Below are 15,489 nucleotides of genomic sequence, written 5' to 3' on the forward strand. Positions count from 1 at the left end.
AGGCTTAACATGTGCCTAGGGATCTGGCAGGCAGGAAATGTGGAGTCCCCATGTAACAACCAAAGTTGGCTATTGGCCAACCTCTGCCTGACTATACCATGTTACCAAGTGTGTTCTGCTTCAGGAGACTAAGAGGCGATATCCTCTCAGAGCCTCAAAATGGAAGTGTGACAAGGCTGGGGCAGAACAAAAGTATCTTCTTCTGCCTTCAGTATTGCCCTTGCTCATCTATGAGCCTTCCTTTTCCAGGCTGAAGATCACAGAAAAGAAAAACTGACGTTTCACTCACCTCTTGCCTCTCTATTTACAACTATCCTTAAGGGCAGGGCAGGTCAGAGTAGCCTGGACTTGTTCTTATAGTGGCACGATTCAGGAACAGCAAAAGGGCAAGCCCCAGTGTGCACACCTCTGCTTGTCACATTTGTTAATGTCTCATTGGCCGAAGCAAGTCACGTGCCCAACTCAGATTTAAGAGTGGAGCAATAGTTTCTGCTTCTTGATGGGAAGATCTGCCCTGTTCCATTGCAAAGTATGGATGCAGGGAGCAGAAGAATTTGTGGCTATTTTTACAAACTTTCAGAGAGATCTTGGATCCTTTAGCCAACCACAGTTTTCTCTTAAAATGAGAATGATGAGTATCTATAATAGCTTAGAGGGTTATGAAAAGACTTAACTAGGACACCATAAGTAGAAGATCTAGTGTAGTATATGCCCCATAGCAGGCATTCTCTGGTAGTTATCCCCTAAGCAACTAAGGATACAATGTCTTTCGTCTTCACTGCATTTTTCCAGTGCTTACCACCATAGTAATTGCTCAGTAAGTGAATGCGCTTTGTGATAGATTGCATTATTATTCCCAAATATTCACTGACCCCCTTCCCTACAAAAAATGATTGCATATCCCTGCCCATTGCCATGTGATTTGTGGCACATCCTTGGAAAGAATATAAGTCTCTGGCTTATTATTAGGTTTAGCCATTTCACTTCCTTTAATGAGAGAGAGATTACAATATGCCAGCTCTTAGCAGAAGCTTTAACAGCCATTGCTATTTCCCACAAGGTCAACATTTTTGTCTGCTGTAAGAATGTCATATCCACATAGGAATTGTTCCTTCAATCTGGGTCCTAGAATGAGAAGAAATATGGAGCAGAGTTGCAGCCAACATGAAACCCCTGACACGGAACATGAATGAGAAATAAACTGTTGTAAGCCATTGAGATGTTGGGGGCTGTTTGTTACTGCAGCATAGTCTAGCTAAAGCAGACAAATACACATTTCTAGTTCTTAGTTGTATTGAAATAAAGCATATATCCTTGTAGATGCTTCACATAAGGGACAATTGTGTTTAAAAGTTTCTCATCTAGTTTCAAAGTAATATCCCTCTGAGACAATTAGACAATAAGAGTTACCTCTACTTTAGTAGCTTGTCATGCTGATTTCCTAAAATGTGTCTTCCTCCCATTATAGTAGCAAGCTTTCTTGCAGCCTTGAATTTTCCTCTAATATAATATAGATGGTGTTTTGTGATAAGTATCAATATTAAGTCACTAATAGCTGGTGATTTGCATGTTATCTGTTTTCCCAACAGCTTTCATTTTATTAAATTTACTAGGTATTGATTCTTCACAATTACTGCGCCACTGCTAAAAGTACCTTTGGAACCTTATAATACCTTTAGTGCATATTGTTATTGGATGTTGCTGCTCCCAGGCCTCCCTGGTGGACAGAACATGTAAACACACATATTTATATCTGTGATGGTTAATTTCATGTGTCAATTTGGCTGGGCCATGGTGCCCAGATATTTGGTCAAACATTATGGTGGGTATTTCTATGAAGGTGTTTTTGTATGAGATTTACATTAAAACATTGAACTTTTTAGTAAAACAGATTGCTATGACATGGGTGGGCCTCACCCAATCAGTTGAAGACCCACATAGAACAAAAGAGTGGCCTCTCCCGAAAGAAAGAATACTCCAGCCTGATTGGCTTCAGATTTGAAGGAAACAGCATCTCTTCCTGTGTCTCCCACCTGATGGCCTTTGGACTTGGACTGCAACATCAGCTTTTCCCTGGGTTTCTAGCCTGACAGTTCATCCTGCAGATTTTAGATTTGTCAGGCTTCCTAATCCCATGAGCTAATTCCTTAAAACGAATCTTTCTCTCTCTTAGTGATTAAACTAAGGATCTTGAGTTGGGAAGATTACCATGGATTATAGTAGGCTCTAAATGTACACATATCCTTATAAATGGAAAGATTTGACACAGAAGAGAAGGAGGTAGAGATTCGAGTGAAGTAGCCACAGGCTAAGGAGTACCAGGAGCCACCTGGAAAAGGCAAGGAGCAGATTTTCCCCTAAAGAAGGAATGTTGACACCTTGAATTCAGCCCAGTGATCATGATTTTGGACTTACGGCTTCCAGAACTGAGAGAGAATAGATTTATGTTGTTTTAAAACCATCAAGTTTGTGGCAATTTGTTACAACAGCTGTTGAAGATGAACACGCTTATTTTTACAAACATGGAACCTGGGACTCAGAATATGTGACTTGCTTAAGACCACATAGCTAGGGGTGCCTGGGTGGCTCAGTTGGTAGAGAGCTAGACTCCAGTTCAGGTCATGATCTCACAGTTTGTGAGTTTGAGCCCTACATCAGGCTCTGTGCTCACAGCAAGGAGACTGCTTGGGATTCTGTCTCTTGCCATCTGTCTCAAAATAAATAAATGAACTTAAAAAAAAAAAAAAAGACCATACAACTAGCATGTGGCAGAACTAGAGTTTAATCCAAGTCTACTGATGTTAAATCCAGTGCTCACCCATAGTGGTTGCCTTTTTCCTTACTGAGTTCTCCAGTGAGACAGAGAGGATAGTGGCGGAAGGAGCAAGACAGGAATGATTGTCATTACTGGGTGCTTATTAGAAACACTAGGGGAACTCTTATAGAATACCACTCTAGGTCCCACTCCAGACAATTGAATTAGACTCTTTGGTGGTGGGGCCTAAGCAAAGGTATTTTTAAAAGTTCTCCAGGTGATTCTTGGATGCAGCCAAAGTTGAGACTGGTTCAGGAGACTCTTCAAGTCAATGTCCTCTCAGAGCCTCAAAATGGAAGTATGACAAGGCTGGGGAAGGACAAAAGAATCTTCTTCTACCTCAACAATGGAGCAGTGGAGCAGTGGTACCACGTTCAGTTCATATTTTCATGTGTGGGAGAAATATGACTATTTTTCTACATCTGAAGTTGAATTCTCATCATTAACCTTATTACATCAAGTGCCAGAATCTTAATCTCTGTTAAATCAGGATCTATCCCCCTCCTGCCTTCTTCGATCCAGGAGATATATATGCAGTGACAATGAACAGGGAACATCTAGCCTTTGGTATTGTTATCTAACTGACATTTATTGTCACATCCCTCTTCCCATATGCTCTGTGTCATTGTTCTTTACAAATCTATCCTTCCATGTTTCTACCTGTCGTCTCTCAATGCTTGTCTACATAGCTCTTGAGGGTTCTGCAAGCCTTTGCAGGCTTCCCCAGCTTTGGTAGGATGGGTACATATCCTAAGAATATGATTCAGCTCCATCTAAAGGGGTATACTGGCCTGCCAGAGGATTCCACTCCTGTGCTGCCACTGTGCTCAAGGGATTTTGTGTCTCCTTCCAATACTCCTTGTTTTAGATCCCCAAATCTCTTTGGGGGTGGAATTACCCTTCATCCTGGAGACAGTGGTCTTGGAGAGTGCAAAACATAGGGGACCTCGTCAAGGAACCACCACTGTTCCTTGCTTCCCTCCCACTTTCCTCTCTCTATCTTCTTTAGGGACAAGATAATTCCATTTCTAAAGCATCAACTTTCCTAGAGCCCTTCTTGGTTCTGGCTTTTGAAACTTGAAGTTCATTCAGTCCCTTCTAATTCCAAGCGCTTGCATTTACATCTCAAAACCTGTCCTCTGATGATCTGTACCATCATTCTTTCCTTTAGGTGGTGAATACTATTAATTAAGTGGAGTAAAAGGTAAAAGGTTAAATAAAATGATAAGATGATATGAATCTCAGTTATTATCTCAAATTATCATCTGGTCAATACAGAATTGGGTTCAGATTTTGTGCTGGTAAAAGCTGTGACTCTGGGCAAATTACTCACTGCTTCTGAGCCTCTGTTTTTCCTTCTGTAAAATGCAGGGTTGAGAGGATTACTAAGATGTATTTCTCTTTGCCCTTTGCCACTGCCATTCTAGGTTGGTCTAGATAAGTGTTTCTACTATTATTTCTGAGGCTTTAAGAGAACTAAGAGAAATCCTGTGTAAACATACAGCTGTCCCATACTCTGTTACTCATCTTTCTTCACCCCTAAACTTTAGTTCAAGAACCTATATAGATCTGGTAACTGTTTCTGTGGCAGAGGTTGGATGGGTAAAATAAAATAAGATGAAAATCAGAGAATTCTGAAAATGTCTTATGGCACCATAAAGGATAGAAAAAAAATGTAAGGATCTGGCAAAAACTGAGTGTTCAGTAAATAGCTATTATTCACTCAGCCCTCAGTAGAAGTTCAGGGTAAGCAAATATATTGGAAGTTGTTTCTGTAGCACTTTGTAATTCTATTAATTCTATAGTTAACAATAGGAAAGTTTAATATTTCTTTTGAGAATTTCACATTTCATTTCTCTGTAAAAAAAAATTAGCAAGAGTAATTTGAACTACATTTCAAACTTTCCTCCTTCTTTTCGTGACTTACAATATAAACCAAGCGTCTTTTCTGTGACTCGTTGAATTTTCATATTTGTTTCTAAGTTTGAATTAGCCTCCATTTTATCCATTGAATTTTCAAAGTCATACACGACAGCCACTTTTCTCATCTGTGTCGGTAAGTCTGCACTCACTAACTGGCTGTGTATCTAGAGTCTCTTAAATCTAGTTAGTGTTAACACTGATAGGCAGTGCCTATCTAAGTCAGCTCTTTCTTCTATAGCTCCATTTACATTTGACTCACATACTGCAAAGTTATTTGTTGGCTTAAAGATTTTTTTTAAGTTTTTATTTTAATTCTAGTTAACATACAGTGTTATATTAGTTTCAGGTGTACAATATAGTAATTCAACAATTCCATATATCACTCGGTGCTCATCAAGTGCACTCCTTAACTCCCATCACCTAACCAATAGGCCTTGCTCTGGGCAATAAAATGTGCAGGGTAAAAAACTTTAATTATTTTAAAGGACTGTGAAAAAATTAAAGTCTTCTCTTCCTTAGGACATCCCCCTGATTTTCCTGCACACCACCTCGGTCCTTAATCTCCAAGTAGAAGGCAGAAATAGACACAGTGGGAGACTACAGGCTATTGTATGTGAAGAATAATTCCTTTTTCCCTTCTTCCTCATATACTCTTGCTCTACCCTCCACCTTAACATGTTCTACCTTCTACATTCCGCCTACTGCTAGTTTCTGAGATCCTTGCAGATAAGAATTACAAAAGTTTTTGCTGTGGAAAAAGTAGTTTCTTAGTAAAGCAATTTCATTTTTTAAGGCCGATTGTCTAAAAATAAAACAAGGTTAGCAGGTAGGAGTCCCATCATTTCACCTCACTGAATTCTTTTAGTGAGGTATGAAGACATACAGAGCTCTGGTCACAGTCAAGGAGTGCTGAGGAAGGAGTGCACCTCTGCCCCCTTGCTTAGGCTTCCAAAGGAGCCGGCCCCACAAGATCTGCATGTTCTCTTTCTCATTCCTCGGCTTATCCCATATTTTTGCTGCTGCTTTGCCTGTTTTTAAGCTAGTATCGAAAAAGACACACCAGGAGACATGTTTAATGGATCACCTGTGACGTGGACTGGAAGGGTGTGAAGCCAGTAAGGCTCCTAGAAGAATTCTAGCCTTACATCTTATTTAAGTTCATGGACTTGTTCTGTGTTTACCCATGGGACCTTATTCTGAGTTTACCCTTTAAATAAGCGGCCTTAGACTCAGATGGTTGGTTTGATCTGGTAGCTCAGCTTCTGTGTTACTAGCAATTAAATAGAAATGGCTTGAAAATAAGTACATCCTATTCATAGCTGATGGCATATGTGTTCCTAACAGAAACTGGTAGGTCCCAGCCACAGCTTTTTAGACAGATTATCCAGATTTTTAAAAAAATGTTTATTGATTTATTTATTTTGAGAGAGAGAGGGAGAGTGCAAGTAGGGGAGGAACAGAGAGACGGAGAAAGAGAATCCTAAACAGGCTCTGGGCTGTCAGCACAGAACCCAACTGGGGGCTCTATCTCATGAAACGTGAGATCATGACCTGGGCCGAAATCAAGAGTAGGACATTTAAGAGACTGAGCCTCCCAGGCGCCCCAGATCATTCCCTAGATTTTATTTGATTGGCAATGATGGGCAGTAGAAGGGTGGAAGAAGAGACATTTGAACTACCAGTGTCTGTTTTTCCCTTCCCTGTTTCTAACTGCACATGGTGTCTTTTAGTGATGAAAGGAGCCTTGAGGACAGTCCTTCATGAGTGCCAATGAAATGAAAAAGTCCTTGAGAATGTCTTGCCTTTAAAAGCTCAGAGATTCTGGGGGCTGCAAAAAGCCCCTTTCCATTCCATAAGCGGAGAGGCTGCTTGTTTCGGATTCACTTTTTTCTTTATACATCGCTGTTCGGTGCATTGCGCCACTGCACTTCAGAAGCAGGTGCCAGAGTCTGGATGATACTTGTCAGCCACACCCATCCATTCCTGGGTTAACATCTTATACTGAAAACTTTGACACATTTTATAGCTAGATATCCAGTGAACAAGCGCCCAGTCATCCGTCCAATGGTCAATTCTTGATGGGGCACACGTCATCAGGGTTTTCAATTGTCAATGTGTGTATCTCATTAAGAGATACACATAAGAGATACACATAAGACTCTACTCCTCAGATGGGCCTGGTGAAGGAAATTTTCTAAAGCTTCCCAGATGATGCTGGTGTGCCATCTGGATTGGTAAGTAGTGACTGATTTTTTTTTTTTTTTTTGAAGGCAGAATCGCCTTTTTTTCCCCCTCACTGCTCTATGAACGCAGACATTGATTACTTATTTTTTAAATGAACCCCATCCTACAGATAAGGTAACTAAGGCCCAGAGAAGTGAAGATCTCACAGATGGTGGCGATGGTCATCTTTCCAATACCACATCTTACCACTTTACTAGGAAGTGTTCAGGTTGCCTTCTGGCCACAGGTTGGCTATTAAGGCTGCGGTGCTGACTTCTAAGGGTCAAAGTTTGCTCCGTGCCCGCCAAGCCCAACTTAGCTTGAGCTGGTAATCCCTGCTGAGAGAGAGAGTCCGCATCTGCAGAGTTAACCGAGGTCCCGCCCGCGAAGGGTGGGGCGAGGGGTGGAGTGCGCGTCGCTAGCAGCTGGGTCGCCGGCCGCCTTGCGCCTCTGCGCCTGCGCACGGCGCCGAGGGGACAGGGTCGGGCTCAGAAATGGCGGCCTCCATGTTCTACAGCCGGCTATTGGCCACAGCCGCCCTTAGAAGCCGCGGGTCCCGGCCGGCGCTGCGGGCCGCCGCCCAGGTATTGCGGCCCAGCCGGCTCTCGCTTGGAGGGCCGGCAGGAGAAAGGGCGAGGTGGGAGACCTGGTTCCTGTGGGCGAGGTGTGAGGGGATCTGAGGCCCGGCTCGGGGTCACTTCGCAGTAGGTGACATTGCGTGACATGGGGTGCCCAGCCGGGCCCGCGGGCGGCGTGCCCTGGAGTGCTGCCTGCCGTGACAGAGAGCGGGCCCATGTTTGCGCTGCTCTGCTCCCGGGCCATCTGGCTGCGGCTGCTCACCCAGTTGCCAAGGGGCCGCAGGGAGGCGGGTGGAGGGCGCTTCCAAGTGGAGGTGGAGGTGCCTGGGCAGTTTCTGCTCCTTTTTCTGTGCCCCGCGAGGTGGGCCGAGGCTTCTGCGGCCCTTCTATGGGGAGGGGGAAATGCCCTTCACGTGTACTTTCGTGTCCCTTGGGAGCTGTCATAGGTGGGAATGACTTCACAGGACCAGCTTGCTGACTGGCCTTTTTTGGGGACGAGGCAAGAAGTTTCCCACGTCTCCCAAGGAGTTGTGTACTGTTGGTGTTAACCGTGGGAATAAGATGGTGTTTGTTAGCTTACCAACTGGGGAAGACAGTTATCTTTTGGATCACTTCATTTCTGTAGAGAGTATAGCATAATAAGCAAGGGTTTTTGTTTCGTTGGTGTTTTGTTTCGGAGTGTTTACCGTTTCCAGGTACTGTGCTAAATAAGTAAGCATTTTACGTCTCGTTAGGCTTTTAAGCAACGCTCTAAGGGCGTCATTAATATACTCATCATTGATGAAACTGTGGCTAAGAGAACAAGTAATTGGGGCCAGGTCGGGAAGCAGGTAGGGTCAAAGCTAAGGCCTAATTCCAGACTGGCTGGCTCCAAAGCTTGTATGCTTGAATCTGCTCTTCACTTTTTTCTTCGCTTTTTTTCGGAAAAACTTGGCCTGTGTTTTCCAAAGTTGATACAGACTTGTGAAAGGGCATGATTGGTTTCATAAGTCAATTTCAGGGTTTTAGATTATGTTCTGAAATTAAGTCCTTAGACATGACAAAAATAAATTGATTTAGACTTTTATTATTTTTGGAAGCTGTTCATACTTAAAACTTGGAGATGGTATATACTATGAGTATGCTTCTTAATAAGAGAAGTGATTTTTTTTGGCCTTGAACTTCCTTCTTATGAGTCTTAAAAAGTGCTGTCTAGTTTTCAGAAAATGAGGATTTGGTGAACAAATATGTTTTCATCACAACTTTTATCCTTTTGGAAATTGTTTTAAAAGCTTTTGTCTCTCCATATGGAGATGCCTAGCATGTTGTCTTAACATCTCTTTTCTTGCACTCTCACATTAAATAATACACATTTAGAATTTGGAAGGCCCTTAGTCCAGCCCCTTGCTTTTGTAGATGAGAACACAGAGGTGCAGCGTCCTAGAAAACTTGTTCACCGTCACACACTGAGTTTAGCTAATGCTCTTAAACGTTTTGTTTAATTCTCTGACCCCTTCTAGTTTCTGTATCTTCCTTATCAGTATATTTCTGATAAAATAGTTCAGGTTATAAGGAGATGAACTAATTTAAGATATTTTCTTAGTTGTCGTGAATCACATTCCCCAGTAACTACATTTACCCACTTTTGAGTACATATTATTTAAACTAGGTAAATCATTGAATGGGTGGTGGGTTAGGAATTTAGCCAGGAATTGGGGCCTTTTGGCAGTAGGAATCTTCTGAGTGATGATGTCAGGAAAGACAAAGACTTAAATGTGGGAATCCTTGTGATTATGCAGGGATTTGTATTGCCAGTGAAATTAAAAACTGATATTTCAAGTCATAACTTCTAGTGGTGCAAGGAAAGGATTATCAATACCTTAGATTTTAAAAAACCTTTAAGGTAGTATAAAAGCAATCAACATTACTTTATGAATACTACTGATTCTTTGTGAATATAGGTACTTGAAAGAAACTGTAAAAATATACTCAGAGCTTTGTGTCACTCACTGGTTTGCCTTGAACTTTTTTGGGAAAAACTTCAAACTGATAGAAATGTGCCAGCAGTAGTACAGTGAGCACGTAATTGCCTTCACCTAAATGTAACATTTTGCCACATTTGCTTCATCTTTATAAAATTGTATTCGTGTGTGTGTGTGTGTGTGTGTGTGTGTGTGTGTGTATAAAATTCCATTCCGTTTATTTTTTGCTCAACCATTTGAGAGTAAGTAGCAGGTAGCATGGCACTTTATCCCTAGATGTTTTAGCATATGCCTTTTAAAAATGAGGACATACTCCTAAATAACCACAATATGGTTATTATATACTTAGGAAACTTATAGTTATCATACTTAGGAAATTTAGATTCAGATTTCCCCAGTCGTTCCCAAAGTGTTCCTTATAGCTGTTAGTTTTTTTTTTTAAACTGAGATCATGCCTCTGTAGCATTTTTTCTAGTCTGTTCAGTTAATTAGGTGCTGCCTCATGAGTCTGTTAATGCTGTTATATGTGCTATAGTTGTTCATTTATATGTTCGTATATACTACATGAATTCTGCAGCTGACGCCAAGTTGGCTTTATTCTTTTAGCATCCCTAGCACAGTGCTGGTATATAGTCATTCGAAAAATGTTTGTATAACTAATTTACCAAGCTGTGCTAAAAACTCCCTTTCTCCCTTATTTTTGTTATTATTTTGAGGTATAATTTATATAAAGTGTACAATTTGGGTAGCTAGATTAATTTTTATGTATGTATACATCTGTGTAGCCACCATTCTGATCATGGTATGTCATATTTTCAGCCCTCGAAAACACCCATGTCCTCTCTCCCTATTAATACTCCCTAACAGAAGGTGACCATTAATTCTATCACCAATTTTGACTGGTTTTGAACTATATAAAAAATATAAGTATGTGTTCTTGTGTGTGGTTTCTTTTCCTCAAACTTGTGTTTTTGAGATTACTGCCCTGTATTGTGAGCAATAGGTTTTTTTTAAAAAAATTGCACTGTAGTATCCTAGTATATGAATATAACATTTTATTATCTTATTGATGGGCATTTGGGTCGTTTTCATTTTTTATTTATTATGAATAAGCCTGCTATGAACTTTCTTTTTTTTAAGTTTTTAAAATATTTATTTTGAGAGAGTGTGCATGAGCACCACAGCGCCAGTGTGGGTAGGGGAGGGACAGAGAGAGAGAAAAAGAAAATCCCAAACAGGCTCTTGTGCAAAAGCCCCAGGCATGGCTGTTTCTCATGAATCAAGAGATCATGACCTGAGCCGAAATCAAGAGTTGGACGCTTAACCAACTGAGCCACCCAGGTGTCCCTGAATATATATTTGCCTTTTGGTAGACTGAACACTAATTTCTGTTGCTTTTATACCCAGGAATGGGATTTCAGAAAGTAGATGTGTGCTGAACAGTTTGGGATGTTGCTGGGTTTTAATATTGAAGTGACACTAAATCAGGGAGTTGAGCTACCCTGGTGAAATGTTATCCAGGATTTTGGCTTACCAGATGAATCAGAAATAAGTGGTTACTAGATGTGATTGGCTTTTTAGACTAGTGGTTCTCAAACTGTAGGGCACTTAACTATCAGGGGAATGACTTGTTACACGAATGCAGCTTTCCTGAGGCCCATTCCAGAGATTCGGACTTTTCGGATGTGAGCGGGGCCCCAGAATCGGCAGTTTTAGACACATCCCAGGTGCATTTGCATTTTGATGCAAATAGTTCATGAATCCCCTTTAAGAAGTAGACTGTTTATATATAATTCCTTTAACTTCAATTCTTATATTGTGTGTTTGATATGAACCATATTTCAGTATTCTGCCTTCTGTGAATAGAGAATGGAAATGTATGGGTGATAATTAAATGTGTAATTTCAATTCACTCTTTCAGAGCTTCCATAGCACTTAATTTGTTCTCCATATTGCCATATAAGGTTGGTAGGATTGAGGAATTTGAATGGTATTTGCAGGCTGTGAAATGAAGAGTTTCATGGAGGAAGTCAACTGGAGAGTGACATCTGGATCAACCCCTGTGGGAGAGTGAAGGGAGGAGGGTTGAATAGAGGGAGAAGTAGAACTGTCATGTAGTTGCAGTAGGAGCCTTTGCCTTTCCTGTGGGAGATCTGGAACTAAGATGGTCCTTCAGAATTATCCAACACTGGGGCGAGGTGCTAGGACTTTATATCCTTGCCTTAACCTCCATTGACCAGTCATTGGATGTAGGCTGCAATGTGAAGGTGTGACTTTGGGCAAGGAAGTGCCAATGAAAGAACTCAGCTGAGAGCTATCAGCAGCCAGCACGCCCAGCAGTTGGGGCTCTGAAAGGAGAATCTGAGCAGCACACTACAGTGACCACTACAGGTGAAACCAGGGTTTTGAGTCTTGAGTGTGTGAAAGAGTAATGGTACTAGATCATTCAACTACTGCATATCTAGTGCCAAGCAATTTGTTAGGTGCTTAAAGAATGGTGGAGACAAGAAAGGGAAGGAAGAGGTTGGCTTTAGATCTGCTGAATTTGGCACTGAGGTAGAAACCTGTAGGTCATTAGAGATATAGTGGTAAAGCTCAAATAAAAGATAAGGACTAGACATGATGAGGAAATAGTTAAAACTAAAGGGTAACGTTTGATATTTAGCAGGTAGGTTAGCTCTTAGGTTATAATTTAGGTAGCCTGAATATTATACTGTGATGATTTAATGTAACAGTTTTATTATAGTTATGAAGAACCAAATATTCTATATAAAAACGTATTTTGAGAAGGTGTTTTTAATAATAACTTCCAAATCACTATCATGTATAATATGTCTCCAATGTCTCTAGGTTCTGGGAAGTTCTGGATTGTTTAATAACCATGGACTCCAAATACAGCAGCAGCAAAAAAGGAATCTCTCACTACATGAATACATGAGTATGGAATTGTTGCAAGAAGCTGGTGTCTCCATTCCCAAAGGACATGTGGCAAAGTCACCAGATGAAGCTTATGCAGTTGCCAAAAAATTAGGTACTAACTTAAGAAAAACTTTTGCCACTTTGACATGGGCACTCTGATAAGATGTGAACTTTTGGTTTATAACAACTTACAGTTTTTATTTTATTTTATTTTTTTAAAATAAATTTTATTTACTTAAAAGAGAAGATGGAACTTTATGATTGTTGGCATTCTAAAATTAGTATGAGATTATTATGAGCTCCCATAGTGCTAGTAACTTAAGAATCAATTACATTAGTATTAGGAATCTAAAGTCCTGTTTTTAGTTGGAATATAATTATGAGGAAGGAAGTTCTGCTTAATACTCTGAAGCTGAAAAGATTGGTGCTTGTGATGATTCTTCAAGGAAATGGTGAAGGAAATCTTAGCTGTTTATATGGTTTGATGGGAAAAGTATGGAACCAAAGGGAGGGAAAAAGCTGAGCGCTAGACTGTAAGCTCCATGAGAGCAGGGTTTCTTTGTCTTCTTTTGTCCACTGATATATTCCAGACTCTTAGGAGAGTACCTGGCACGTAGGTAATCAATAACTGTTGTTATATTTTAAATGAACTAAATATTTGTGCATGTTTATTAATAGATTCTTTTATTGATAAGAGAAACCTTAATAGCTTTTGTTAATGTGAATTCTGTTAATTTATATTAATCTCTTAATTAAAAAATAAATTTTGACTTTAGAAGAAATCCTTCACTTTACATTTTTAATGGTTTAATATGGGGCCATAATAGTCATGTACTAGCTGTACACTGCATTTTATTTTTAGTGGTATTTAAGATCCCAGCAATTTTATGGAGATTAGCACAATCTCTCCTGTATGTATACGTGATTAATATAGCTTTAAATGTGCTTTGATGAAGACTTTGTTTTATTAGTTTTTTAAGAAGGCTATGGAGCATTTAAAAATGTTTAAAAATTTTAAAGCTTACTCATTTTGTACTTGTTTCTAGAATGGGTTTTTCTTTCAAAAGTGGGGGCATGGACAAGTTCAGAAATATATCCTATATTAAAGCTATGTTTTTGAATGACAAGTTGACCTGGAAACATGATTTTTTATAGTTTAATTTTTTGTTAATCAGAAAAAAATACTTTTTATTCAGATTATAAGCAAACTTCTTTTTATTTATTGAAAGCCTTGTGTAAAATAGTATTAATTTTGGTGAAATTTTTGTTAATTAATGGTGACCTGTACTTTGAACTTGTGCATGATGAAAGATGTGCCTCAATTTTACCCTCAAAACAGTGTATATTAGAGGCTCTTAAAGGTCAAGTTTAAAGAAAACTTGTGATTGTACTTTGTATTTCTGTAATATTTCTTGGAAAGATTTCTTTCTAATAACTACTCCCTTGAGAACTGATCTTGATCTATATGACCTAAACTTTAATTTCTAAAGAAGACCCAGCTAAGTAGGAGGGAAAACTCTGAAATGCAGTTGAGAAAGTATAAGGTTTTCTTATTCTGCTGTTCCCTTCTTAAGGATGACACTTAGACCAGTTTGACTTCATTCTTTTAATTTTGTTAGTCTGATCTCTTGAGAGATGATTTTTTGTTTACCAATTCATTCATTTGTAATAATGCTGAGCCATAAAATGTTTTTCATGCCAGTGTTGGTAAGGCCTGTTTTATATATAATGAGGTCAGTAAAAGCTGTATTTTTCTATTTCCAAATTATTATAATTGGTTTTTCTGTCTTCTCCATATATTTTCTCATTTAGTCAAAGTTCATTGTTTTGTCAGAAAAAATAATCTATGTAGAAACTTTTTCATAAAACAAGTCGGATTTATTTGGATGCCGGTTTCTTGATTTCTTTATTCCTTGTAAAAATCTTTAATGGCGCTTAAATGATTAAAAGAAGAAAAAATAGTTAATATGTGCAGGATATACTATGAGTATTGATATACTATGAGATCTGGCAAGGTCTCTGGGACCAGGACTTCTATGAAATAAGGAGCAGGTAGGCAGCTCTGATTATGAGCCCATTTGAACAGAAGGTGTCTTGTTCGTCTAGAAAGTATGTTTTTGTCAAATAACACTGCAGATGATGATTACAGTGTGGAAGTGGGATAAGTGACTAATGAGGACTTTTAAATTTAGCGGATCAGAAATGCTACTTTTTAAAGATATGTTTGGTAACTACTATGAAGATGTTGACAGCAGTTTTGTCTTTTGTTGGGAGTCATTAATATCAAAAGGTATTGATTATGGGATCTAAATGCCTTAGAAATATACCTGGTTCTGTCTATCTAGCTAGCAATTCCTAATGCTGATTTTGGCTACTTTGTTTTTTGCATTACTGAAAAATTCACAGAGTATTAATTCCATTTATTAAAAAGCTCTTAAATCACCAACCAATATAGAGAGATACAAATGCATTATAGGTGGGCTAAACTTGCTTCCCCTCAGTTCTGTGGGTGGCATGGGGACTGGGGCCACTGAGCCTTAAAGCTGGTGACTCCTCCTGAAATAGCCCTGGCCTCTTTCCCCAGTATTCCCTTCAAGTTCTATAATTTTCTTTGTACATCATGATATGAAAAAAGCTGGAAGCACCTGTTCTGAAGGCAAGTTTTGCCTGTTGTGAATAATTGAAGTTGGGGATGGAAGAGTGGTTGGAAGGAAATCTAATTCTAGTTTGTAGACTGGTTTTCTCATATCCTTTTTTAATGATAGGCCTTTGGTAGACAGCTCATTAGTTTCATGGTTCTGTATTGCCAAGAATAATATCTTTTAGGCTTGGGAAGTTTCTCCCTTTTGTTCTAATTTTCAGAGGAACTATAAAAGCTGTGCTTCATAGGGGTGCCTGGGTAGCTCAGTCGGTTGAGTGCCCGACTTCAGCTCAGGTCGTGATCTCACCGTTAGTGGGTTCAAGCCCCATGTCAGGCTCTGAGCTAATAGCTCAGAGCCTGGAGACTGCTTCAGATTCTGTCTCCCTCTCTCTCTGCAGCTCCCCGTTCACACTGTGTCTGTCTCTTGAA

At 39.7% G+C, this 15,489-nt stretch overlaps 1 protein-coding gene across 5 annotated transcripts in view; it reads left to right on the forward strand.

The window, feature by feature from the left end:
- SUCLA2 (succinate-CoA ligase ADP-forming subunit beta) overlaps positions 1-15,489 on the forward strand; it is a 58,271-nt gene that overhangs the window by 7,126 nt on the left and 35,656 nt on the right. For 2 of the 5 annotated variants that reach the window (XM_042970360.1, XM_042970298.1), the window contains exons 1-2: positions 7,408-7,545; positions 12,351-12,531. In XM_042970360.1, the coding sequence (XP_042826294.1) occupies positions 7,456-7,545; positions 12,351-12,531 (271 nt within the window). In that variant the 5' untranslated portion in view covers positions 7,408-7,455. Of the gene's footprint in view, positions 1-7,407; positions 7,599-12,350; positions 12,532-15,489 lie in introns of those variants that run through there. The other 3 variants (XM_042970432.1, XM_042970497.1, XM_042970566.1) reach the window with 2 other exon arrangements.

This window comes from Panthera tigris, chromosome A1 (genome assembly GCF_018350195.1).
Source record: "Panthera tigris isolate Pti1 chromosome A1, P.tigris_Pti1_mat1.1, whole genome shotgun sequence".
In the NCBI taxonomy this organism is placed as follows: Eukaryota; Metazoa; Chordata; class Mammalia; order Carnivora; family Felidae; genus Panthera; species Panthera tigris.